The sequence below is a fragment of the Ambystoma mexicanum genome, chromosome 14 (assembly GCF_040938575.1).
Source record: "Ambystoma mexicanum isolate Mex_15411 chromosome 14, UKY_AmexF1_1, whole genome shotgun sequence".
NCBI lineage: Eukaryota > Metazoa > Chordata > Amphibia > Caudata > Ambystomatidae > Ambystoma > Ambystoma mexicanum.
Window position 1 is genome coordinate 38,123,567 of NC_090940.1, and position 27,699 is coordinate 38,151,265.

At 45.4% G+C, this 27,699-nt stretch overlaps 1 protein-coding gene across 2 annotated transcripts in view; it reads right to left on the minus strand.

The window, feature by feature from the left end:
* The window catches only part of NUBPL (NUBP iron-sulfur cluster assembly factor, mitochondrial), a 228,557-nt gene that overhangs the window by 136,612 nt on the left and 64,246 nt on the right, over positions 1 to 27,699 (minus strand). For both annotated transcript variants that reach the window (XM_069638468.1, XM_069638467.1), the window contains exon 2: positions 1,855 to 2,002. In XM_069638468.1, the coding sequence (XP_069494569.1) occupies positions 1,855 to 1,954 (100 nt within the window). In that variant the 5' untranslated portion in view covers positions 1,955 to 2,002. The remainder of the gene's footprint in view (positions 1 to 1,854; positions 2,003 to 27,699) is intronic.

Genomic DNA, 27,699 nt, shown 5'->3' on the forward strand with positions numbered 1-27,699 from the left:
GATAAACTTAAGATTACAAACAAACTCAAACAGACTTGCCTTTCTCTTTGTTGTTTATATTGTTTGTATTACTGGTTCCATATTTGTTGTGATAATCATTCTGAAAAACCTCGGAACCTGCCAAACCTTACCTGCACGTATACATAAATCCAATTCTAGTATTTCCCGGTTCCCACGCTTCAAGAGCAAAAGGGCGGGTTAAGGCAGTTTCCGTGTTATGGCGCCTACTCTCTGGAACGCCCCGCCCGCTCACATCTGTAATGAACAATCTGTCCCTGCCTGAAAAAAACTCCCCAAGACCTGGCCATTTGACAATACGAGTAACGCTAACCTCTGTTTATTCCTGTATAAACTTTCTGTATTTTGCTTCCGCACCGCTATGCTGTACGAACGCTGTGATACCCTCGGGCCTGGCCGTTGTCAAAAATATAATATAAATATATAAAGGGTACATGATTGAGGACCAATTGTGCCTCACATCCCCAAGAACTACTATTGTAAACAGACTCTGCAGCAGAACATTTCCGTCTTGCGTGAAATTAGGACAATTTCTCCAGTTCCTTGCAAGGACAAAAGGTCCAGGTTCTACTCCACTCTATTCGTTGTCAGGATCTGTCGGTGTCAGAATGTCCAAAACAAAACCATCCTCTGTCCAAAGTACTATTCTGACCCTTACATTCTAAAAGAAATGAACTCTAAAGTGAAAAAGGTAAAGTCTTTGGCCTTCAGTGTTTCACAAATGTTCAAAAAGGTAAAGAAATAGGTAACTCCAGCCAAAAAGTCTCTGCAGGATACTGCTCCTTACTCCAGAGGGTGTTTCCCTTAACCCTGGATTTGGCTTCACTCTCTTGAATTCAAAAGTAGCACATTTCGAGTTGCGTTTGATCTTTAACACCGCTATTCCAATATGGAAGCTATGTAAGTATCTTTGCTCCGGAGGATGGTTCTCTTTCCCCTCATTTCCTTTCACCATTACAGGTACTGGCGTTGACTTAAAACGTTATGTTTTCTTACATACAAGCTTCCATACAAAGGTCTTTACTTTTCTGGATGTTAACAAAAAGAAATATCTTAAGAGTTGGATCAGGAAGAGTCTGCCTTTCCCTGGCCCCCTGTGAGGAGACTTTGGGTAGGATTTCAGTGAGGGATCTGCAGGATTCTTCACATATGTCTATGTATTGTCTAACACCGTGAGGGCTCCTGATCCAGGCGGCAATCACTGTTCTGCTTCTGCTGCACCTATACAGGCTCTTGTCTTGTGAGTATTTTTCCTTGTTCATGCCTTAAAGGCCAGACCAGAAGTTCACTCATGCTGTCACTTGACATGAGCAGTCAGTGTGAGGCATTGTTAACTGTAACTTACTATGGTCCATAGAGTTTCCCATGATAGCATGGAAAACCCTGTGACAATTTTGTATAATAGTTATCAAACAAGTTTGTCTTGTCTGTATTCCCAGCAATATTCAGACTCTAGTCATCTTTAGTTTTCCAGGCTCCCTCTTGAGCCTCTGAGAGTCACAATACTCACATTTCTCGCCCGCTCCCAGCAAGAGGTAGCATTAACAGCATGCTCCCTAAAAATTACTGGAAGTAGCGGTCTCAGCCCCAGCTACTCGAGGGTTCTGTTAAGAGGTGTGACCGGAGCAAACTACACTCGAAAGTTTGTTAAAGACTGTCCTCGGGTCAGGAAGGACTTCATTTGTGAGTACTGTGACTAGGATGGCGATACTCAGTGTGATAGGGTAAACCATACTTAAGCAGGCTGGTTCCACCTTTCCTGCTGACTTGTAGAATATATGCACCCATTTAGACGGATTTAAGGACCAGATTATTATTTCATGTCAAAGCGCTTACCTGCTGTTGTGGACTTCCCAACACCTCCCTTCCCAGAGGCAACCAGCACAACGTGGTTCACGCCAGGAATCGGTTTCTGTCGTGGCAGGCCACGGCTCATCAACTGAGCTTGCCTCTCCTTCAAGGCAGTGCCCTCGGGACTTGATGACTGAAAACAAAACAAGAATAATGTCACTAGCACACCACAAGGGTTGCTGCCTTATTTATACAGCTTGCATGGAATTGCCTGCAGACACCGCTAGTTACTGCCCAACCAGAAGACACTAGGAACGACTGAGTTGTTGAAATATTAAAATAAATGATAGATTGCGTTTATTTAAGGCTTAGACTGAGGATCAGTACTGAGGTCCCACCCTTTTAACATCATTATCAGGCACAACGCACGACAGGAAGGAAGGAAGGAAAGGTTGTAAATTATACATAAGGAAAGCAAGAGCGTGAATACTTAAAGAGAAGGGAGTGGCTTCAAAGCTGCCAGAAGAAGTGGAAAATAGTATTCAACACAGCTAAGAACAGGGACATGTAACTGGAGTACAGAACCCCCGTGAAGGGATACACCATGTGGGAGGGGGAACTGGTGACACCCAGTAGGATTTACCCAATACCTCAAGCTTTACAAACCATGTGAAATTATATTGGGCGAGAGGCACAACCAGTGGAGAAGAAAGGTTTGTGTTGCCAGTGTACAATTTAGGGGAGGCTGTCCACTCCACGGTGTACTTATTCTAGTTCTGGAGCCCATGTCTCCTAAAGGATGAAGGTCCAAGTGTGCCCAGTGGAAGTCTACCACAATAATGGTGCACAGTCTGCATCAGACATGTTATGAACAGTGACACAGACACAGCTATGCAGCATGAAGAACACAACAGCCACATGTAAATGTCTCACAGGTATAGAGCAGAGGAAGAGCATATTCTACCAGAGGACTTTGGAGTAAAGAGTCATGAGCTAAGACTTAGATGAGAAGCATGCCAATGAGTAACCTAAGGAAAATGTTCACTGAAAGGGTGCACAATTCAGGGATCTGGTTTTCAGCAGCAGTGGTGTGGGAAAGATCTAGCAGAATTCCAAAGGGCATCGGCCTTACAGTGGTGAGTAATCAGATTATTATTATGGAATTTATTGAGCGCAGACCTGGCTTCGAGAAGCAACGGAGCGCTTCACAGAGGTCTACACCAATACAGATACATAAGGGAGCGCTTTACAGAGGTCTACACCAATACAGATACATAACGGAGCGCTTTACAGAGGTCTACACCAATACAGATGCATAACGGAGCGCTTTACAGAGGTCTACACCAATACAGATGCATAACGGAGCGCTTTACAGAGGTCTACACCAATACAGATGCATAATGGAGCGCTTTACAGAGGTCTACACCAATACAGATACATAACGGAGCGCTTTACAGAGGTCTACACCAATACAGATACATAACGGAGCGCTTTACAGAGGTCTACACCAATACAGATACATAACGGAACACTTTACAGAGGTCTACACCGATACAGACACATAACGGAGCGCTTTACAGAGGTCTACACTAATACAGATACATAACGGAGCGCTTTACAGAGGTGTACAACATTATAGGTGCATAACAGATTGCTTTTCAGTAGTAACAACAGAACTGATATACAGCGTGGGGTAGGATACAGAAGGGCGCAGAGGAGGGGTGCGGCTGCACCGGGTTGCGAGGAGCAGGAGGCATCAAGCGAGTCAGGTGGCGCGGGGGGGCAATGTGATGGCCTAGCTGTTGAAGAGGAGAGACTCCTTGAAGAGGTGCGTCTTGAGTTCTTTTCTGAATTGTAGGAGCGTGGGGGCGAGTCTGATGCAGACAGGGAGGAAGTTCCATAGTCTTGGGGCGTAGGCAGCGAATGATTATTTTCTGGTCCTTTCCTTTTTTCAGCAGCAGATTTCAAGACTGCACGTGTCCTGGTCTCTGGTGGTACGCTGTCCGCCAGAGAAGCAGACTTTCTCCACAAGGTAGCTGGGTAACTTGAGGGAGACAAAGATGCTGAAGATTAGGTAGCAGGCAGGAAAGCATCTCCTCTGGACCGGATATCATGAACTGAAGTGCGCTTCGGTTCAAGCACAGCCTCTGATCCCAACATGCCATTTTTGGAAGGTGCCGATAACAGACTAGCTGTTGCTTCGGAATTCGATATGTGGGTGGTGACCTTTCCAGCACAGACCGGCTTATCTGCCGTTGTGACCAGGACACTTTGCGTTGCAACTAACTTGTATTGTTGCTGCTGCGCTTTCTGTTCCTTCTGCTCGAACTTCCTTTTGCCTCGTTTGCTCCATTTTTCTTCCTTTCTCTCTCTCTGTCTCCATTGGCTGCGTACCCTTCGTCCAGTTCCTCTTCTCCCCAACTCAGTGTTGCCTTCTAATTTTCTCCATGCTCACGCCTCTGGATTCAAACCCTCAGTCTCCCACTATTGGATCTTGCTACTCTCCAGCAAAGTCTGCAAACAGAATCCTCTGCAAATCCTTCTTGGACATTCCCCTCTCCACTCTGGATCTGTGTAGCGAGGACGCCTAGCTGCTTACCCCCTGACACTTATATCGGGGCAGCAGAATGGTTTCTTCCAGAAACAGACTTTACCTCTCCGAGTCCCGAACCAAGCAAAGATCTAAGATAACACACATTTATGAGTGCAGTGTTGGGTGGTTGTTTTCAACTAGGAAGGTAAGTGTTACTCTTTAACTTTTTACTCTCTGGAAAAATCCCCACATGCGAACTCGTCGGTAAAAACAATACAACAAGGCCTACCTTGTCTTCGTCCAAACATGAAGAATGGATAGATCTACCTGGAACCTGCTTCCGACCCCTTCTAACTCAGGTATCGAAAGGAGACTCCCGGGAAACCCTCGTGGGGGAGAAAACCCGGCTGCCGGTAGAGAGCGTTGGGTGCAAAGCTGGTTTCAAACTCTCAAAGATCTTGCGGGATGAAGTCTTCTAATGGTAAGTAAGTCGTTGTCTATGAAGTATCAGGCTCAGGAGAGATCTGGGAATAAACGTATAGAAGTTAGCGAAGGTAATGGTGTCGGACTTCCTATGAGGGTTGGATGAGAATTATAATACCTGCAAGTGGTAGGGACTGGGTGTCGGCAGAGGATTTCCGATTGCTGTTTGTAAGAGTGTGTGCCTTTAAAGATGGATCCCAGACGGGGTTCCGATAAGGAGCAGGACGGTAAACTGAAAAACTGGGTTTATGAGTGGAGGCTGAGACACACCGGTGGTCGAATGGAGTCGATAATGCAAGCGTGGGTGACAGAGGAGGAGGGGCTTCCGAAGCGAAGCCTCTGATAGCAGTAGCAACGCGTTGTTGTCCAGGAGCCGTGGATTCTTGTAGTGTTTCCGGGATGGGAGGCGGAGCTTCGCTTCCGCCTCCCGTCCTGACAACTAGACCATTGACACCGAGTATAGGCGCCATGTTGGAGGAACACAGCCGCAACTTTGGTTGAAGCCGCCAGCGGTTCCATAATAAACCGCGTCAGAGACCCATCGTAACAGTATGCCCCCTTCCAAGGGAGGAAAATCCCGGTTTACCCGGGTGGAAGCGATAAAAAGCACGAACCAACCGCGGAGCATGAACCGCGGATGCAGGTTCCCAGGAGCGGTCGGCAGGGTTGTAACCCTTCCAGTCCACTAGGTATTGAAGAACCCCTCTATGGTAACGGGAGTCACAAATCCCCGAAATCTCATACTCCGGACCTGAGTCCGTCATAACAGGAGGGGGAGAACCACACGTAGAGCGGTGGAATTGGTTACGCACATCTGGCTTTAGTTGTGAGACGTGAAAGGTGGGATGAATGCGACTCCAAGACCTAGGGAGCCTCAGTTTGAAGGCTACCGGTCCGAATCTGGCAATGATGGGAAAAGGACCGAAATATTTGGGTGACAGTTTAGAGGGAATGAGTCGCCTGGGGAGAAACTTGCTGGCCAGCCACACATGATCCCCGATGTTGAATTGTGGGGTAGGAGTTCGATGTCTGTCGGCTTGTTTCTTGCTCCTGGTCTGGGCTTCTTGTAGGGCCAGACCTGCTTTGATATGACCCCGGTGAATGGTATCAATCAAGGCGTCGATGTCCGGGAATTTGGTAAGGGTGGAGGTCACATGAGGAAAAACTGAAGGATGAAATCCATATGTGCAAAAGAAGGGACTGGTCTTGATGGAAGAATGTGCCGTATTGTTATAGGCAAATTCTGCTAAGGGTAGCAGATCCTTCCAGTTGTCCTGGGCCGACGAGACATAACAGCGAAGGTACCCTTCCAGGGTCTGATTCAGCCTCTCCGTCTGTCCGTTGATTTGCGGATGAAAGCCAGAGCATAATGCTCTCGAAATTCACAATGCCTGACAGATGTGTTTCCAATACCTCAAAGTATACTGTGGTCCTCTATCAGAAATTATAGTTTCTGGGGGGCCGTGAAGAGAGAAAAAGCGTTCCAAAAAAACCCGTGCCATAATGGCTGCTGAGGGAATAGTAGGCAAAGGGATAAAATGAGCCATTTTAGTTAAACTGTCCACGGTGACCATGATGGTGCTACACCCCTTAGAAAGAGGTAAGTCCACTATGAAATCAGTAGAGATTAATCTGCCAGGGTTTGACTGGTAGTAGAGGTGTCACCAATTCTCCCAAAGGGGAACACCGAGGTGTCTTGGTTTGTAGACAGACAGTGCAGGAAGCGAGATAGTCTCGCACATCAGTGCGTAGCGAAGGCCACCAAAAATGTCTCTGAATGAGTTCCAGGGTATTAGTAAACCCTCGATGTCCTGCCGCTTGAGAATCATGGCATAATCGTAACACCTCTTTTTGGAGTTCGGGATCAGAATGTAGACTTTTTCTCCTTTGAACAGAAGACCCTGACTTCTCGTTAATCCATAAGTCGATAGTAGGGTAGAGTCTAGGATCTCAAGGTCTTTGGATTTATTTTCCAGTCTTTGTAGAAAGAGACGAACTACAGATATGGACATTGTCCTTGGAAACATAGGTTCGGGTTTAAAAGGGACCTTTTCTTGAGGAGTCTTTCTGGATAAAGCATCTGCTTTCAAATTGGAGTTTCCTGGAACAAAAGTAAATTTGATCCGATACGGAGAAAAGAAATAGGCCCATCGGGCCTGCCGACTATTGCAGGTTTGTGTGTACTGTAAAGATCGGAGGTTATGATGGTCAGTCCTGACCTCTATAGGGTGTTGGGCCCCTAGAAGAAGGTGACGCCATTCTTCAAAAACCCGTTTGATGGCTAGGAGTTCTTTCTCCAACACCGTGTAGTGCAGTTCAGCCGGTGAGAGAGTTTTAGATAAATAAGCCACTGGTCTTTCTATGTTCTGCTCGTCTTGAAGTAAGACGGCCCCTAAGGCATACTGGGATGCGTCGGACTCCACAATGAATCTTCGACTTTGATCTGGTACTTGTAAAATAGGAGCCTGAGTAAAAAGAATCTTGAGTTGTTCAAATGATCTCTGTCTCAGCGGCCCAAACAAATGGAATGTCTTTTTTCAGCAGATACGTTAAGGGTTTGGTCATCAAGGAGAAATGAGGGATGAATCTTCTATAAAAGTTGGCGAAACCTAGAAATCGTTGAATGTCTTTAATAGATCGAGGAGAGGGCCATTCTGTGATTGCCGATATCTTGTCAGGATCCATTGCAATACCTTGTTGAGCAAGAACGTAGCCTAAGTAAGAAATGGTGGTTTTGTGAAACTCACACTTCTCCAGTTTACAGAACAGATGATTCTGTTGCAGTCGTGTTAACACTTCCTTTACATGTAAAACATGTTCTTTCCAGGTAGAAGAAAAAATCAAGATGTCATCCAGATAAATGATAACAATGTAAGCTGATGTCTGCAAAAATGTGATCCATAAATCTTTGAAAAACTGCTGGGGTATTCATAAGTCCAAACGGCATGACTCGATACTGATAATGACCAAACGGCGTGCAAAAAGCCGTTTTCCATTGATCCCCAGCCTTTATTCGAATTAGGTGTAGGCTCCTCTTAAGTCAAGCTTGGTGTAAACTTTGGCTCCTTGTACTGCTTCTAATATATCGGGAATGAGAGGCATGGGATATTTGTCCGGGATGGTGATTTTGTTTAAACCCCTAAAGTCGATGCAAGGACGGAGCTCGGTTGTGTCTTTTTTTGGTATAAAAAAACAATAAAGCTGCTGCGGGGGAAGTGGACTCGGAAATCAGACCGTTCTTGATATGTGTGTGTAGATATTTTTTTAGTACTTCCTTTTCTTTGGCTGATAGGATATACATTCTCCCGAAAGGGAGTGGACGATCTGGGATGAGGTCTATCGCACAATCGTCCCTCCGGTGAGGGGGAAGTTCTGAAAACTCAGACTGAGAGAAGATAGAACGGAATGAATGATATTCTGCTGGTAGGGAAGAGACTTCATTTACAATAGTATTGGCAATCCCTGCCTCCTGCTCCGGATTTGGTGAAGGGGGTTTCGCTAAAAAGTGACCGTGAACACAATGTTCGGAACCTAAGAAAAGAGTACCCGCCGTCCAGTTGATGTAGGGGTTGTGGACCCTTAACCACGGGATACCTAGAATGACCGGATAATGAGCGGTCTTAATGATGTCTAGCTCAATGTTCTCATGATGGGAGACCACCGTCATCTTTAAGGCTCTTGTGTGATCCTTAATAGGCCCAGATATAAGAGGGCTACCGTCGACGCTTTCCACGGGGATGGCTACGGTCTTAGTAGTACGTGGGATAGCATGTTTCTTAGCCCAAACATCATCAATAAAGTTGCCCGCGGCTCCGCTGTCTATTAAGGCGGGCACATTAACAAGACACATGTTATCCCAAGCTAATGAAACACTTAAAGTAATCATGGTGTTTCCATCTGCTAGGGTAGAAGGACTGATAGTGTAATTTGGAAGGGGACTAATAGTAGTTAAAGAACCCGAAGCCGTTGTCCCCTTTACGGTCGGGCATTGGCGTTTCCCGGTTTCCTCGGGGGTGCAACCGTACATTCTTTAACAGTATGACTGTTTGATCCACAGTACATACACAATCCTTGTGTCTTTCTCCGTGTACGTTCTGCAGGAGAGAGAGGACCCCTTGCGTTACCTAATTGCATGGGCTCCTCGCTAGTATTCGATTTATGAGGAGAAAAAAAAGATTCCATATGGTATCTAGGATTCTTTCCTTTTCGCTTTTCTCTGTTCCTTTCCTGGAGTCTATAATCTAACTGCATCACTAGAGCAATAAATTCAGTCAGGTTGGGAGGTCTCGGAACTCGAGACACTTCGTCTTTTAGTTCTTCCGATAACCCTCTTCTAAAGAGAGTAATCAGTGCATCGTCTGCCCAAGAGGTGTCGGCGGCCATCCTTTTAAAAGTATTTATATAGGCTAGGATATCCAGGTACCCTTGTTTTAAGTCAAGGAGCCTTTCCTGAGAGGCGACAACCACCTCTTGTCTGCTGAACATGCTGCGGATACTGTTGCAAAATGCCGGATAAGAGTCCAGAATGGGGTTGTTATTGGTGACTAAAGGAGTGGCCCATGCTAAGGCTGCTCCTGTCATTTGTGCAATCATATGGCCCACTTTGTCTCTGTCCGTGGGAAAAAAGGCTGCCTTAAAGGCAAACTACACTGTGCAAGATTCAAGGAATTCTTTCACGGCTTGGGGATTGCCATCAAATCTACCGCCTGGTAAAGGCCCGGGAGGGACTTCTGAGCTTCGGGCTGTCTGTCCCCCTTGCTGTCGTAATGCAGTATTTTCCAATTTTAACTGCTGGACCTCTGCAGAACGGGTCTGCATGGCGGCCATCATTTGTTGTAGTTGTTGTTCCATTGTTAATGCCCGACGAGTATCCCCTGTGAGTCCTCCAGAGCTTTATTTTTTTTTTCAGGCGTTGCTAACTGTTACTCTTTAACTTTTTACTCTCTGGAAAAATCCCCACATGCGAACTCGTCGGTAAAAACAATACAACAAGGCCTACCTTGTCTTCGTCCAAACATGAAGAATGGATAGATCTACCTGGAACCTGCTTCCGACCCCTTCTAACTCAGGTATCGAAAGGAGACTCCCGGGAAACCCTCGTGGGGGAGAAAACCCGGCTGCCGGTAGAGAGCGTTGGGTGCAAAGCTGGTTTCAAACTCTCAAAGATCTTGCGGGATGAAGTCTTCTAATGGTAAGTAAGTCGTTGTCTATGAAGTATCAGGCTCAGGAGAGATCTGGGAATAAACGTATAGAAGTTAGCGAAGGTAATGATGTCGGACTTCCTATGAGGGTTGGATGAGAATTATAATACCTGCAAGTGGTAGGGACTGGGTCTCGGCAGAGGATTTCCGTTCGCTGTTTGTAAGAGTGTGTGCCTTTAAAGATGGATCCCAGACGGGGTTCCGATAAGGAGCAGGACGGTAAGCTGAAAAACTGGGTTTATGAGTGGAGGCTGAGACACACCGGTGGTCGAATGGAGTCGATAATGCAAGCGTGGGTGACAGAGGAGGAGGGGCTTCCGAAGCGAAGCCTCTGATAGCAGTAGCAACGCGTTGTTGTCCAGGAGCCGTGGATTCTTGTAGTGTTTCCAGGATGGGAGGCGGAGCTTCGCTTCCGTCTCCCGTCCTGACAACTAGACCATTGACACCGAGTATAGGCGCCATGTTGGAGGAACACAGCCGCAACTTTGGTTGAAGCCGCCAGCGGTTCCATAATAAACCGCGTCGGAGACCCATCGTAACAGTAAGGGGTTAAAAGCCTGTGCTTGGCCTTGAGGCGACCTTTGTATCTGTCTTGATTGTGCTTTATGTACTGCAGGGGCTGCAACCTCTGGCTCTCTAAATGTTTAAGACGACAACTCCCATCAGCTATAACCAATGCTGAGGGATCATGGGAGGTGTGGAACAAAACATCTCTAGAGCCACATGTTGCAGACCCGATATACTGTATGGCCTGGGGCTATCAGTTACATCATCTCAACAACACGTGGCCAGTGACAGGAGCACCTTACGGTGTATGTAGAAGGGGATTGAGAGTGCCTGTGAAGCACCTCGATGTACGAGTGGGTGAAGTAAATGCTGTGAACCGACTGAGCAAATATATATACATTCTATATTACGGGGTGACGGCAGCTGAGTTAAGGTGAAATGTAAGATCCAGGAACTTTGCAAAAATTCTGTTGCAAATTACGTTTTCTCATTTGGCATCTCTGTAGAAAATGTCCCAACGCTGGTTTCTGGCTCAGGCCCCCCAAATGTTGTAAAGACTGGTGCAAATCTGTGCAATGGGTGCTTTGAAACAGTATTTTCTTATTGTATAAGCGCCTAACAAGAAAATAATTAATAAATGGTTTAAAAATCATGAAGCATTAAAAAAGGGAGGTTTTTCGCCTTTGCATAGTTTTTTCCACAGAAACATCGCAAAATATAAACAGAATCTGTTGTGGCAATTCATCCAGTACTTTTTAAAATTTGGTGGAGAGCAGGGTGCACCCCAGCACCAACATCTTTTAAATATATCCCATGGTACATTGCAGCAACTAAGGCTTTTCAGAAATAAAAGCTGCCTTTTTTATGCAAGACATACTTCGTGAAATGTCACAGAAATTATATGGTAAATTCACGTTCGTTTATCGCAGGAACAAAGGGAGAGTGTTAATAAAAACACTTTTTACAATATATGCTTAGACATCAAAAATCACAGCTACTCTCTGTCCGGTTCCTCATCATCACAAAATGGACACAGGGCCCATACTGGGAGATGCTTAGCAACTTACTGATAATACTAAATATATCTGCGACATGAAAAGAAAAAAACTTTAGTACTACATGTAGTATGAGATATAGAACATCTGTAGTTGAACTGACGTTAAGGAGATGAATAAACTCAACACTGATGACACCACTTGTTACATCATCTGTGGCATAACCGGAAACAAGAGCAAACTGATGACATCACAGCATACATCATGGGAAACTACCATCAAGAGTAAAAAGTATCTTGTTCTAGATAAACATATTGCATAGATGTATGTGTAGCACATAGTAACAGAAAATGTAATGGACCCATGGACCCATTATGGGGGTAACAGACAATGCTCAGGGGCTACTTTGGGTAGCTTTTTGGGGTATGGGTTATGGCCATCAGTGTGCTCTAGTTTCCAGTGATGTCATTGATGACATCATCAGTGTGCTCATGGCCTGCAAAACAAGGGGGCTCTTAGTTACAGTGGTGCAGGTTCCAACACTTTCTGAATTTCAAATACTTTAAACCATCACCTTAATATCAATTCAAGTAATGTATTTTCACTGAATCAATTGTATTCAATATTGTAATATTTGTCATGTGAACTGGGCACAAACCATAGCATGTAAATTAGTAGTTTGGAGAGGGGCTGGACAATGATTGGAAAAGTGTATAAAATAGCTTGCATCAAGATGTCCTGCACTCTCACCCCTCACTATGTCTGCTGGTAAACACTGTGAGGTGTTGGCAGCCAGATAGCTATCTGTTTTGCTTTGAATTCTGTACAGAAAATAAAGATACTTGTATCTTTCGACTCGTTATTGGCGTATTTCATTTTGTGGTACTAAGCCTCGATATTTCTTTCGTCTTTCAGATGGCGCCCGAATAGGAACCCTCAAGATTGATGTCTCCTCGCTGAAAAGAAGACGCGGCTATCAGACCGGGATCGGAGAGTGAGAAAAAGGAGGCCCATTTGTATGAGACGTGCCATCTCAAAAGTACTGCACGATCCAATCCCTGAATGGTGAGCACGCGGTTCGAGTGGATTCCAAAGAATCCTGATATTGGTTGTAGTTTTGCACTCGCGAGTACAACCGACGCCAGGTAATACCAGTAATCTGACATGCCTGGGAAATTGTCGGCCTGTTTCAGGGGTTTATTCCGCAGAGACAATCTTTGGGACAAAGTCAACTGGCGCCACTTGTTGGCTCATCGGCTTGGTTAATGTACTGTAAGTACGGCCTCAATAGTACTGTATTTAACGATATTTGGCACAGACAAACTAGACAAGCTTACGAATTTCAGTGGCCAGTTTATGGTAATTTTGAAATTCCCTGTATAAAGTCTATATTGTTGAAGAAAAAGGCTAGGCCTGCAGCATTTGATATAATTAAGGATTGGGGAAAGGAAGCTATGCAGCAACTTAAGAGTAAAGAGAAACACGCACGTCGACATATGTCTAACACTGAAAAAACATTATTGTATGATCAACAGAAACAGTCGGAATCTATTAGATGTACGAATAGGGCTTTTCAATTCGGAGTACAGAAAATGTATCTGTCTGAGGATTTTCATACCTCAGACGAGCTAATCGATAAGGACTGTTGCCACTGCACCACCTCCTTATATGACTCTCCCTGTTGTTTTACCTCTTCCCATTGTTGCTCCTCCTCCAGTTGTTGCTCCTCTTCCTGTTGTTGTTTCCCCTTCTGCATCCCCACCCTTACCGACAGCTGCTGTTCCCTTAATTCTGTCTTTACCGCTAGCGGTAGTGTCTCCACTGCCTATTGTACAAGATTTGTCTGAACTTTCTTTTCCAAATGGTTCTGCTCCACTTGTAGCGATTGAAGGGGCGAGTGCTGATTCAAGAATAGTGATTCGTGGAACAGTATCTAACGCTAGAAAAAGAGAATTGTATGCCTGGGCTAAGGAATATGTAGAAAAAGTTGAAAAATCAGCAGTCTTAACCACAATTTCTGACCAAGAAAGTATTCCCAAACAGAATATTTTAATAGAGGGGATGGGAATGCATTTGGCTGATATTTGGAGTGATTTGACAGGCATGAATGTCCCACAGGGGTTGAGGGATTTGAATGCCCTAGCTCGCTCAAGGGACACTGCAGAGAAAGTACATGAGCATGTTGAGAGGGTATGTGAGTTTAATAGGGAGTTAGATCGGTAACAGAATGATGAAATAGATGGTAAAAGATTGGAAGCCTCATATGTGCAGACACGATTTCTTCCTTCATGTAAACCAATGAGTGAAGAAACGTGTATTTTCACAAGAGACGCGCTTAGATGGATTTCGGATGTTTCAATTTCTCCCATTGTATAGTAAGTATATGACACGTTTAGTTAGTATGCTCAGGCAATGCAAAGGAAAGTGTTACAGGTAATGGTAGAGTACCTACAGGATAGGTTTATGAAGAAAAAGGTTTGTTGTCCCGCAGATTTGATGGTCATTTATAAGACAGCATTTTCACCCGATACTGCTTTGGCTACTTTGTCACTCGATTTAGCATTGTTGCTTAATGAACGTTCAGTATTGCCTACTTCTCAATTGCCAATGAGGGAGGTTCCTCCGACATTTGTTCCTAAAGTAGAAATTCCAGCTAATGCCGCAACAGGTGCAGCAGCCGCTACTACTGAAGCTCATTATGCCTCACAGTTGGTTCATGTCCCATTTTCCAGACAGGAAAAGAATACCATTAGACAAACGATTCCAGATATCCAGATAGTAGTAAAAATCCAACAGGATTTTATAAAGAAATTTAATCTGTCTTGCATTAGTCAGTTTTCACACTGGGTGATATAGATTTGTTGTTGCCTGTGATCCTACCTGCCGATTTATGGAAACAGATTAGAACTATAGATGATCAGGCAGGGCTGGGCGACACATGGGTTAACTTGGTATGGATAGATGGGAAAAGGAATGCTGGTGAGAAACCGCCACAGGTGATATTGACACTGCCAGACAGAATAGTAAATAAATTAAAAACTTTTGTTCCAGAGAGAAGAATTGTTTGGGACAAGCTTACAGCTTGCATCCAGGGGAAATCTGAGGGTGCTACCGAATTTTTTAATCAGTTCGAACAAGTGTTTTCAGATTTTAGCGGTCAGGACTTAATTACTGAGTCAGGAAAAAGACTGTTCGTAGACAAATTTGTGCGTGGATTGTTGCTTAATATCCAATCACAAATTATGACTTCCGAAAGTGCCTGGCTAGCTAAATCGCAGTCTGAAGTATTGCACATGGCTCAGTATTATGAGAATAGGGTTAATACTGAAAAAGAGAAGATAGAAAAGAAGAAGGGAGACTTGAAGATAAAGGTTATGTTGCAACAAATAGTAAGAGGAACCACAGGTTGGAATACACCGTTTAGAGTTCAATTTGCACCATAGAGTAATGCGCAAATGGGTCCTGTACACATGAACCAATGTGCTTATTGCAGACAAGAAGGTCATTGGCGAGCACAATGCCCGATCCTTCAACAGTGATCGAATAACACGTATGGTACCATGGGTAGACGATCCAGCGGCCGTCCTGGGATAGGGGGCCCTGGTAGAAGTCAGTTCACTCAGAATCAACAGTCATTTTCACAAGATAGTCAGCAGCATAGTGTTAATAATGGGAACATTTCTGATAATCCTTTGACTGTCTTTTTTTCTGAGGATCTTGCATTTGATGATGTACTGTTCCGTTAGGACAGCCGAAGCAGACTCTGGAACCAGTACTTATTCCCGCCGATCAGAAAGGGCCCTACGTTGAGATGAAGGTGGGGAACAGGAAGCATCTATTTTTGATAGATACAAGAGCACAGAAGTGTTCTGTTTATCATTCACAGGTTCCAGATATTCCACTGTAAGGGCAGAACAACATTTTTGTAGGGTTCTCTGTTACGCCAGTGGTTAGTCCGGTCTCTCAGCCGGTACTGATTTCACTGGGGCCATTCACTGAATCATGTCCATTTCTTTTGATGACGAATTGTGGTGAAAATGTGTTGGGGTTGAATCTGTTGAAAGAATTGAATGCTGTAATTTACTGTTCTCCGGATGGAGTGCATTTGACGATTTCACCTCAACGAACTTCTGTTTCACAATTCTTGACTAGGCCTTTACCGACTTAATTGGATAAGGTTCCGGCATGTTTATGGGAAGTTGATAATGACGTTGGGATTTTGAAAAGGAAGCCTGTTAAAATTGCGTTGAAACCAGGTGTTAAACTACCACGTATTCCACAGTATAAGATTTCAGTTGATGGTGAACAAGCTTTAAAGAGTATAGTTTCTGATTTTGCACATCGAGGAATGATTGAGGAATTTGCAGGAAGTTTGTGTAATAGTCTGATTCTACCAGTATATAAGAAAGGGGATAATGCGATTCCTTTCCGTTTCATTATCGATTTGCGCGCTATCAATAAGATTGTTGCTCCACAATTTCCGATTGTGCCTGATGTGACTACTATATTGACAATGATTCCAGCTTCAGCTACTCATTTCAGTGTTGTCGATTTAAAGAATGCTTTCTTCAGTATTCCTGTACATGTTGACAATAGATATTTGTTTGCGTTCACCCTAGGGGGACGCTTGTTTACATTTACTTGTGTGCCACAAGGGTACTCTGAGAGACCAAGCCTTTATAGTAGAGCTTTGAAGGAACAGCTGGATACACTTGAGTTGCCTTCCACTTGTACATTGTTGCAGTACGTTGATTGTCTTCTTTTAGCTGCAGATTCAGAGGTTGATTGCAAGGAGGGCACCGTGTTGCTGCTTATCCATCTAGCAGAACATAGGCATAAGGCTTCATTAAAAAAGTTTCAATATTGTCGACAGGAGGTCACCTATTTAGGCTAGCTCCTGTCAAGGGAGGGGAAAAGACTGACACCTGAATGGATACAAAGCATCTCTGGCATGTCTGTCCCAAACACACAAAAAGAGGTCAGAGCCTTGATAAGCATGGCTTCCTACTGTAGACAGTGGATCCCTAACTTTTCATTAATGATAAAACCAATGTTGGCATTGATAAAGAAGGGCATTTCTTTGCCTTTACCGTGGAACATGGATTGCCAGAAAGCTTTTGATCTGCTCAAGGCTGCGTTGTGTTCAGCACCAGTTTTGGGCACACCAAATTCCGACAAGGCCTTTATTTTGTATGTGTATGAATGTGATGGATGCGCTTTGGCCGTGTTAACGCAGGAACATGGGGGAAAGAATAGACTGGTTATTTTTCCTCCACGCTTGACCCTATTGCATGTGCTTTGCTGAGATGTTTGAGAGCTGTTGCTGCTGCCGGTGCAACTGTAAAACAAAGTGAGGGTATGGTTCTGGGTCACTCCTTAACCGTGATTGTACTTCACTCTGTAGACATTCTATTAAACAGAACGCAAACGCAACATCTCACATCAGCACGATTAACAAGATACGAGCTGATTCTATTTGCACCGCATATCCAAATTAAGAGATGTTGCTCATTAAATCCGGCTGAACTATTGCCTCTTCCGCAAGAAATCGCTTGCAGTGACGAGATGTCACATGATTGCCTCTATACTACAGAACAAGAAACTAAAGGCAGAATTGATTTAAATGATACACCATTAAAGGATCCTCAAGGGGACCCGTTTTGCGATGGCTCCTGCTTCAAACTTCCAGATTGTACATCCACTGCTGATTACGCAATCACTACATTAAGCACTATGGTGGAAACCAAAATAATTCTGCATATTTCCGCAGAGCGCAGAGATTATTGCATTGACTTGAGCTTGTGAACTTTCCGAAGGGCTTAGTGTGAATATATTTTGAATATATTTACGGACAGTCAGGGGGTGTGGCTAACTAGCCATGTAAGAGGCGGGGTGGCTCCAGAGATCCCGTTGATCCGATCAGAATCCTACACATGCCTGCCCGGTAGACTCGCTGCAAACCGTTCCCAAGAGAGACAAACCTGTGGGAAAGTGTACAGCACACACTGTGCCAAGACGGGACCAGATTTGAATATCGAGTGAGAAGATATTTGCAAAAGATTGGCGGCGGGATCCCCATGGACATAGAGACAAGATGGCCGCTCCAACACAAAAAGGATCTGGACAGATTGTGATCCCAATAGAGGATGCGGCGGAATAAGGAGCACAAAAATAAGGGAAAAGAGAGCAAGGAAGCGCCCATCTGGCAGGACAGTTGTGAAGAGCCATAATATGCCTGCAAAAAGAAGGTGAAAGCCAGCTCCCACAGAACCCCATACATGGATGCGGAACGGAGGTCCGAACGGCACTGAGCGGCTTCAAGGAAATTCGCCCGCACGGGCCAGTGCACCTGCATAACGGACACTGCTGCTCTGCGGAACGCATGGCAACTGAGTGAAACATCAAATCAAACCGCTCGTCAAGGCTTAATGCAGCCACGTCCTGGAAAGTAGAACAGCCGTGAGCGCAGAGACAAGATGGCTGCTCCATCACACAAAGGATCTGGACAGATTGAAATCCCAATAGAAGATGCGGCAGTATGAGGAGCGCGGAAATAAGGGAAAAGAGGGCAAGGAAGCGCCCATCTGGCAGAACAGCTGCGAGGAGCCAGAATATGCCCACGAAAAGAAAGTGAAAGCCTGCTCCCATGGAACGCCATACATGGATGCGGAACAGAGATCCGCACGGCACTGAGCGGCATCAAGGAAATTCATTCGCACGGGCCAGTGCGCCTGCGGAGCGGACACTGCTGCTCTGCAGACGCACGGCAACTGAGCGTAACGGTAAATCAAAACCGCTCATCAAGGCTTAAGGCAGCCACGTCCTGGAAAGAAGAACAGCCATGAGACGGTGATGGGCACAAGGCATGCTAAAGGGGACCTGACACCACACAATAGTGGAGGAGCTTGTGGCAAGGGGAAAATAGGGGTCAGCCGCGGCAGCCCAGTAAAGATGGCCGCTTAACAACACAAAAGACTCGAATGAGCCAGAGCCCCAGAAGGAAAGGAGCAAAGTAGTAAGCGCATGATAGCGCACGAGGGAGCCCCCCAAGAAACACAATGGGCGGAGCTAAGGAAAGCCTGCTGGGATAAAGGGCACAGAAGTGCAGCCCAGTGATCTGTACCACGACTATGATAGGACAGGGCTCCAATTGCTGAGGCTAGTTTTACGCCTAGTTCCCATACTGCTCTGGCAGGCACGCTACTGCCTCAAAAGGCCCAAGAACTACATAGCTAAGAGTGAGGGCTGCATGAAACAACACTCAACAGCGCAGGAGTGAGAAACAATAACACTGGGGAGAAGTACCCCTGTGAGAGGAGGTAATACGCTGACTGAACCCAGGGATAGTAAGCATGACCTCAAACTATAACCGGATGGCGTAAAGTGAAAAGCTCCTGCGTTGTTAATGGACGCATTGTCACCGAACACCAAATAAGCACCAATTCTGGTGCAGGCTAGCGCAACTGGGCGGCCCCAGAAGGGAACCAAGTGCTAACGAGCCGATGCAAGTCTGCCTCAGATCCCATCTACCCGAGGTGACGACACCCGGAGAGACCGGGATGGCATCCAAACCTATTAAAACGAAAGGGGAAACAGCCCACCAGGGAGGATTATGCAAAAACACCACAACCAACGGAAGGAGCCAGAAGAAAAGATAGAAACCCACAGACAGACACGGCACCTGGGCATAGTGATCAGCAGATCTTGGAGGCGATAGCAGACCTAAAGGTTGTATGGGAGATCAAACTAGATGCAGCCATGAATAACCTTAAAACGTCCCTCAAATTCAAGATCGATGCAGTACAAGTGGACGCTAACCTATTGCGACAAGATGTAAGAGTGATAGCGGAACCCACAGGCGAGCTGGAGAAAGAAGTCAAATCGAATAACAACCACCTTTGCGGCAAACACTTTGGAGATCCACACACTGCACCAAAAGGTGTGCAACCTGGAAAAAGGAATTTAGGAGGCTGAAGGACGGGCCTGTAGAAACAATATACGCATAACTGGGCTCCCGGAAGGAGAGGAGGGACCTAACCCCACAGACTATATTAAAACCATGCTGTGGCAAGAAATCGAAAGAGGAGCACACCGGGCATTAACAAGGAGACCAGCGCCAGGAGCCCCCCTGAGGCTGATCATAGCCAAGATACTAAACTATCGAGACAGGGAAAGAATCCTGGAACATTTCCGAAAAGGGGGCACAATACGGAGTGCTTCTGCATCAATAACGGCATACCCGGACTTTACTCTCCAGGTGCAAAGACGGCGACTAAACTTTGGAGCAGTAAAGAGGAGATTATACAAAGCAAGCTACAAATATGTGCTGTTGTACCCGGCGAAGCTGTAAGTATTTCACAAAAACAGGGCATTGTTTTTTGAGACTCCGGAAGAGGCTATGGCGTGGTTGGATGCACAGAATGGCCCGTCGGGAACGAATGATCAGCGAGATGGCGGAACGGATGAGTGAAGCCACGATCACAAAAACTGAGGTGCTGTATGAACAAAGACATTGGGACTTGAATATAGACCTGCATATAGCAGTTGGAAGAATAGCAGTGTATATGGGCGGGCTGGGTACAAAGTAGTATAAATGCGGGAGGCACGGAGGATCCAACCCCCACCCCATTAGATAGACTAGTTGGGTTGCCGGTAGTGTGGCAACCCCCTGCTGTATTCCTAGCACCAGCGTAACCAGGGTAGGACTAGATGCGGGATAGCCTGAGATCCAGGGATGGAGCTGGGCAACAGATAGGGTTGGGGAGGGAGTTGGGAAGTTTGTAGTGGGGTTTGTTAGGGAACAAGCTTATATCCACGTGCTATTGCGTGTTAGTCGGAGGACAGAGGCGGGATGGGATATGGATGAGGGATGGGAGACCTTAAGATAGCAACCTGGAATGTCAGGGGACTCAATAGTTATTTGAAGAGAAACAACATCAAGATGTACCAGCAAATAGATATAGCCTTACTACAGGAAACCCACCTCGCAAACGAAAAACAAGAGGTGATACAGAGAAAATGGAAGGGGACCATTATTGGCGCAATATATTCGGCATATGGCAAAGGGTAATCACTTGGATCGCGCCACATGTACCCTTCCAGTTACTGCAGTTCACAGTGGAGTCGGATGGTAGAATGGTGGCGATACAGGGAATGCTGAAAAACAGGGAGGTGTGTATCATTAACACATATGCCCCGAATCAGGATACAGTGGCCTACTTTAAGGCCCTGTACGGCAAAGTCAGCCCCGTACATGGGGGGTACGGTCATATGGGGGGGCTTCAACTGCACGGTGGACCCAAGGGCGGACAGATTGGACAAGAAGATTGACAAACCTACCCCCGCAGCCAAAACCCTGAAGGCCCTGCTGGGCAAATTCCAACTGAAGATATATGGAGACTGCACCACCCACATGATAAACACTACTCACACTAATCAGCCCCACAAAATCTCTACACACAACTAGATTATATGTTCGCCAACCCAGATCTCACAGGGGACATGGTGAGGTCGGAATACAAAGCAAGGGTCCTATCGGACTGCTCACCCCTGATCTTAACGTGGCAACATCAGCCCCCCAGGACTAAGATCCCAACGTGGCGCCTTAGAGCCGAAGCACTGAAAGATACAGAGTTCTGATGGGCTTCCTAGTGAGTTTTACAAAACATATAGGGTAAAGGTGCTCCCCCTGCTATTGGCAATGTTAAAAGAGGCCTTTGAGACAGGTAGACTACCAGAATCCCTGAGAGAGGCAATAATTATCCCGCTTCTCAAACCAAATAAGCCAAGCACAGAATGTGGGTCGTGTAGACCGCTGTCCATGCTGAACCAGGACAGCAAAATACTCACTGCGGTGCTAGCAAACAGACTTATATTGGTCATAAACAAACTCATACATCATGATCAGACTGGATATGTCCTGCGTAGAAGTATAGCCGATAATCATAGAAGGCTCCACCACGTCATAGAACAGACAGAAGGAGACACAAAGTAGCCATAGTTTCACGGGACGCGGTGAAAGCCTTCGATTCAGTAAGGTGGCCCTAGCTGATGGCAGCACTGAAGGAATATGGAATGGGGCCTGGGTACTTGAGGTGGGTGAGACTGTTATATAGCTCGCCACTCGCCAGAGTTAAAATGGGGGCGATCATCTCAGACAAATGGCAGCTCAGCAGGGGTACCAGACAGGGCTGCCCATGGTCCCTGATGCTGTATATCCTAGCACTGGAACCTCTAGCGATATATTTGAGACAACAATATGAAGGGGTAGGTGTTCACACCAAGGAGGGGCTGCACCTAATATCAATGTATGCAGACGATATGCTGCTGTATCTGCGGTACCCAGAAGAAAACCTGCAATATATCCTAGAGGTAATGGAACGATTTGCGTTATTCTCCAGTATAGCGGTCAACCCCAAGAAGTCGTGCATATTTCCCCTTGGGAGATACAAAGGAATAGCACTAAGACCTGCCGCTTCTGCAAATACCCAGGGAAACTAGAACATCTAGATATTTGGGGATCGATATTTATCACGAGATAGAAGATAAACACAAACATATCACAGAGAAAGCAGTAGCTAACATTGAAAATAGCATGAAGTTCTGGGCTAAACTCCCCCTGACTATAATGGGATGGGTGGCACTGTTGAAAATGGTTGTATTGCCTAGACTGTTGCACTAGTTTGTGAACATTCCATATATGTTGCCTAAACTACAGAGCTTATGTAGAGGTATCATCTGGCACAACACCAGGAATATGATTGCCTTATGGAAGTTACAAAACGCGCACAAGAGGGGGCATAAAATTGCCCAACTTCGAAATATACCATCTGGCCGGACATCTACAGTATGTAGCCAAGTGGCTAAATGAAGACAACCGCAGAGTCCAGACAGTTGTGGTCTGAATGCGCACCCATTCTTTCTGAAAGAATTGATATGGCTGCCCAAATCGGAGTTAAAAGGATGATCGAGGCTGTTAGAACTAGGATGGAAGACATGGCGCAAGGCGGGTCAGGTCATGGAGCACCCGTCCCCGTGCTCCCCCATTTACCGCTAGTGGGGTTGAGGGGAGTGGACAAGCAACTAAGAAAGATGATACGCAGATACTGGGAACCGGTGGGCATAGCAACACTGGGAGATGTGTGGCGGGATGGGAGGGCATTAGACTTTGAAACACTAATGGAAGAAACTGGGGTACACTCGGGGCAATACATTACCTACACTAGACTAGTAAGGCAGATAGGAGCCTCATGGTCTGAAATAGAGCTAGAAGACCAACCAGATGCAGCCATAGAGACAATATATGATATCTCGGAAGGAGGGCATGAAGTATCCCAGATTTATGAGCTGGTAATGTCCAGGGTGGGGAGGGAGGTGACCCAGTTGAGACTGGAGTGGGAAAAGGACGCTGGGGAACCCATGCAAGACGGGCAATGGGAAAGACCACAGGGGTACCATAAAAAGGTGTCCAGGAACGCGAGACTACAACAGATTCAGTTATATGTGACTCATAGGGCATAAATGACCCCTGAAAAGCTAGTCCGATTTAAGAGCACAGTGACACAAACATGCCCCAAATGTGGGAAGTGAAGGCAGCAATGATTCACTTTTTTTGCATGCCCATAAATTCAGAAATATTGGGGGGAGGTTACCCACCACTTCACTGAGAAAGGTATTAAGTTAGACGTGGAATCGGTATGGGGGTGTATGGTGGGAGGGCTCACTAGACCACATAATATGAAACATGTGTGCAAACTCAAGGACCTGGCTTACATCCTGGCCAAACGCAGAATAGCTATTGGGTGCAAAGCGCGCCAGGGACACAGGATAGAAGTGTGGTGGCAAGACCTGTTGAAATGGGCTGGAGCAGAAATGGCAGCATGGTATGAAGCAGCTAACAGGGAGGGAGGTTGATGAAGTGGGAGCGCCGATGGCCTGGAGACAGCTGGTGGCTACATTGTCTGAGTCCACCCAAGCCAGTCCAAGCGAACACACCTCTGGGAGCACGGAAGGAGGGGCACCTCTGGAGGAATCATACTAGAAGGTACAAAGGAGTAAGCTTGAGTTAAGGGGGGAAGGGAAAAGGGAGGGCAGTGATAAATTCATGTCAATGCATATGATGTCTGGATGCCTATAACCTTCACTGTTGGGTGTTTGGTGATGTTTGCAGTGTGTAAAAAATAATAATTGTTTAGAAAAAACACATATTTACAGACAGTCAGTATGCTTTTGGGGTGGTTCACAACTTCGGTCGATTATGGGCAGAGAGATTTTCTTGACCTTGCATGGAACTAAGATACAACATGGTACCCAGATAGTTCGGCTACTTTCAGAACTTGCGCTTCCTACCCAGTTAGCAATAATGAAGTGCGCAGCACATCAGAAAGTAACAGATGATGTGGGGAAAGGAAACGCTTTTGCTGACAGAATAGCCAAACAGACTGCCACCGATTTGGGTTCCAAAATGTATATAACAAAAGAAATCACTAACACTTCTGTAATAGACGTAGGAATTGGTTGTATAAAAGACATTCAGGCTGATGCCACCCCAACAAACTTAAACAGTCGGCCGAGGATTCAAGTTTCGACGAAGGTTGTTGGGTAGATAATGGAAAACAAAAATGGATGCTGCCCGATGCTTATGTTACCGCTATGCTTATGATGGCTCATGGTCCAACACACATGTGCTAAAAAGATTTCTAAACTGTTAGAACCTGTCTGGGTGAACGTAAATATCTCAAAAACTGCTGAGCGTTTGTCCAGAATTGCATGGTATGCTTACAGCATAATGTTGGGAAAGGTACATCGACACCAAGAGTAGTTTTGGTCCCCCCTCTATGACTTTTGAGGTTATACACTTAGATTACATTGAAATGGAGCGTTGTCAGAATTACAAATATGTTCTAGTAGTTATTTGTGCTTTCAGTAAATGGGTCGAAGCATTTCCTCTAAAAGATGCCACAGCAATGATGACGGCAAACACCATGCTGAAGGAATATGTTCCTAGGTTTGGTCTGCCGAGAGTCATTTGGTCGGACAATGGTCCACATTTTATCGCTGCTGTTATCCTGCAAGTATGCGTGGGATTGCAGATTGATAAACCGTTCCATTCGGCCAGACACGCTCAGAGTGCTGGACTTGTAGAACGCCACAACGGTATATTAAAGAATAAAATGGCAAAGATCTGTGCGAATAGCAATTTGAAGTGGCCAGATGCCTTACCGATAGATCTACCTACTGCACAGTCTAAAACTGGGCTCTCTCCCTATGAGATAATCATGGGAACACCAGCCACTATTTGGAATGTACCCAAACCCGAGCATTTTCTCCTTTCCGAGTACTGTGACCAGTTAACTCAAAACTTGTATTTGATTTATCAACAGGTGCGAGAAGCCCTCCCAGTAAAATACGAGGGTCCGGGTCTCGCACCTGGCTGGAGAGGGCCGTACCAAGTCCTCTTGGCCACGCAGAGTGCTGTACGAGTGGAAGGGAAATGACACTAGATCCACGCAACGCACATCAAGAAGATACCTTTTCCTCTGCCCTACGACAAAGGGGGAGAGAAGGAAATTGTTCACTTTGATGCTCATCATGAGCCTGTTTTGTCTACGGAAATCCTTCCTGAGCCCATGGGGCCTGGGGAGACTGCTGCTTTGCCTTCAAGTTCTTCTGTGAATCTTTCTGCACTATTGAGCAATCTTGCTCCTGCTTCATCACTTCCACCAGGAAGCAATGACACTCTGTTTGCAGATCACACCGTACCTGGAGTCTTGAGGTACGATCTGCGTCCGAGACACCAGACATACAGCACAGCATCGGCTGTGCCCACAAGGAATCATCATTGAGCCAGTCCCTTGTCACTCTTTTCGCTGAGAAATAAGCAAGAGGCATTGACCGGGAAAGTTACCTTCAAGCAAGATGGGTCACGTGATCAGGAGCTACCGACGGATGAACTAAAAGAGCCTAACGGAGATGCTTCTAAACAGACTCTGAGAAACAATGTCCCTTCCTAAATCCACTTGTGCAGAGCAAGCTATTGGTCTTGTGGCTGATAAAGAATCTGATCATCAGATATCATGGTCCTTCAAGACCCACTGTTTCTTAATCACAGTACTGGTTGGTTTAATAATTGCATTTGCGCTTGGGTTCTGGTACATGGAAAGAGTGCATCCGCTTGAGACTTTGTTACCCACTGAAATGATCTCCACTGTGTCGCCACCTTTTGTGCATCTGCGCACTCTTCCTTCTCGAGACACCCAACATAGACAGGGTTATCATAATAACACTCTCCTAATGATCATGAATGCGACCCATGCGATTATGAACAGAACGAATTGCTGGGTGTGTTCACATTTGCCACAACACGGGAAAAAGGGACTGGAGTGATATATTCATCCTCCTTCTTTAACTACTGCATGCTATGCCTTGCTCAGGGCATTATTCTTTGGTCGTTGGAACTATAATATTTCTGGGAACGTCGATGGGACTAATCTAAATGAATTTGAAAAACGAGTCCTAACACCTTTGGGATGGTCTCTCTTTGCGAATAGAAGGAAACTCAATGTTGCTTCCATTAGGCCTTCTGATAGACTCTCTGGAACTTTCCAATCACGGATTTCTTTCAAGATGGCTCCCGTAGGCAACTGGGATGCCATGCCTCCTTCCTATACTATTAATCATAGCCCTAAATCTGTTTCCTTCTGTATACAAAGGGATGGTTCTCAGCAAATGGGTACATTCTTGGGTTGTACTAACATTGCAAATCTAACCAGCGAGGACAGACCTTTGTATGTAGGAGATCCTGTTTACCTTGTTTGTGGCAATGAGGCTTATCCTTGGTTACCCAGAGATTGGCAAGGTACTTGTTATTTGGGTATCTTGTTACCAGGGGTATATGTGGCTACCACCACTGAGGTTTCTAGAGCTCGTCCAAGGCAGGATGAGAATGGTGACACTCCTTCACAAGTCATGGGTGATGTAGCGAAATCCTTTGTGCCATTTTGGGGACTGATAATGAATTCCGAGGATATTAGAAGACTAGCAAGGGTACTGGAAAAAACCATCAATAGGACCACTGATATTCTGTACAACATGATGCTACAGCAAAAGGCAATTAGATTAGTGGCACTCCAAAATAGGATGGTGTTAGATGTCATCCTAGCTGAGCGGGGTGGGGTACAGAAAGTGGTGCGATCCGCGTGCTTTGTTTGTATACCCGACTCCTCCCCTACCATATTCAAGGCAATACACAACCTACATACCTTGAGTACTGAAGTACATGTCCCCGAGGGAAACTGGAATCTTAGTGCTTGGTTCTGGGACTTACAACGATCATGGGGTTTTGCAGTCCTAACGATAGCTCTTGGTGTTCTCCTGTTTTTTTGTTGATGTGTACAATGTCTCCCGGCCATATGTTCGATGTTAGGAGAATGTTGTGCACAAACGATAGGTATACACTAGGACCAAAGGAACATACGCCCAAGCAAATTGGTAATGCTTTAGTAATGAAGGCTTATGGCGATTGGTATTTTTGAAGAATGTGATTGGGGACATTTGAGGTGTGGGTTTTGAATAAAGCGAATGTTTGAGTAATGCTCTTAACTTAGGCCAAAAGGAGGGTTTGTTAAACTGTATTCGTATAATACCGCCTTGTTATGAATATTAGCCTAAGCCTATTTACGTTACACAGAAAACCGTGTTTGAAATGCTTCGATTTCTAATCAACTTTGCCGCCATTTTAAGAACATTTTTCCGCCATTTTGATTTTAACTCATGCTTGTGTCCTAAAATGGTGGACTGTGTTTTCAACTACAGCCGAGCCGAACGACCTTTGAGTTATCGTTCCGAGAAATAAAGTTGGTACCCTTTAGTGCGCTCCTTGGGAAGAATTACTCAATCACTTGGTTATGTTAATTCCAATTTGTTTATTCAGTATAGGTTCTGGATACTCCATACACTTAAAGTTTCAATAAACAAACTTTGTCTCCCAAATTGTCTCCCAACACGTGTTTCCCCATGACTTTAGCCACGGTTTGGGAGACAAAGTTTGTTTATTGAAACTTTAAGTGTATGGAGTATCCAGAACCTATACTGAATAAACAAATTGGAATTAACATAACCAAGTGATTGAGTAATTCTTCCCAAGGAGTGCACTAAAGGGTACCAACTTTAT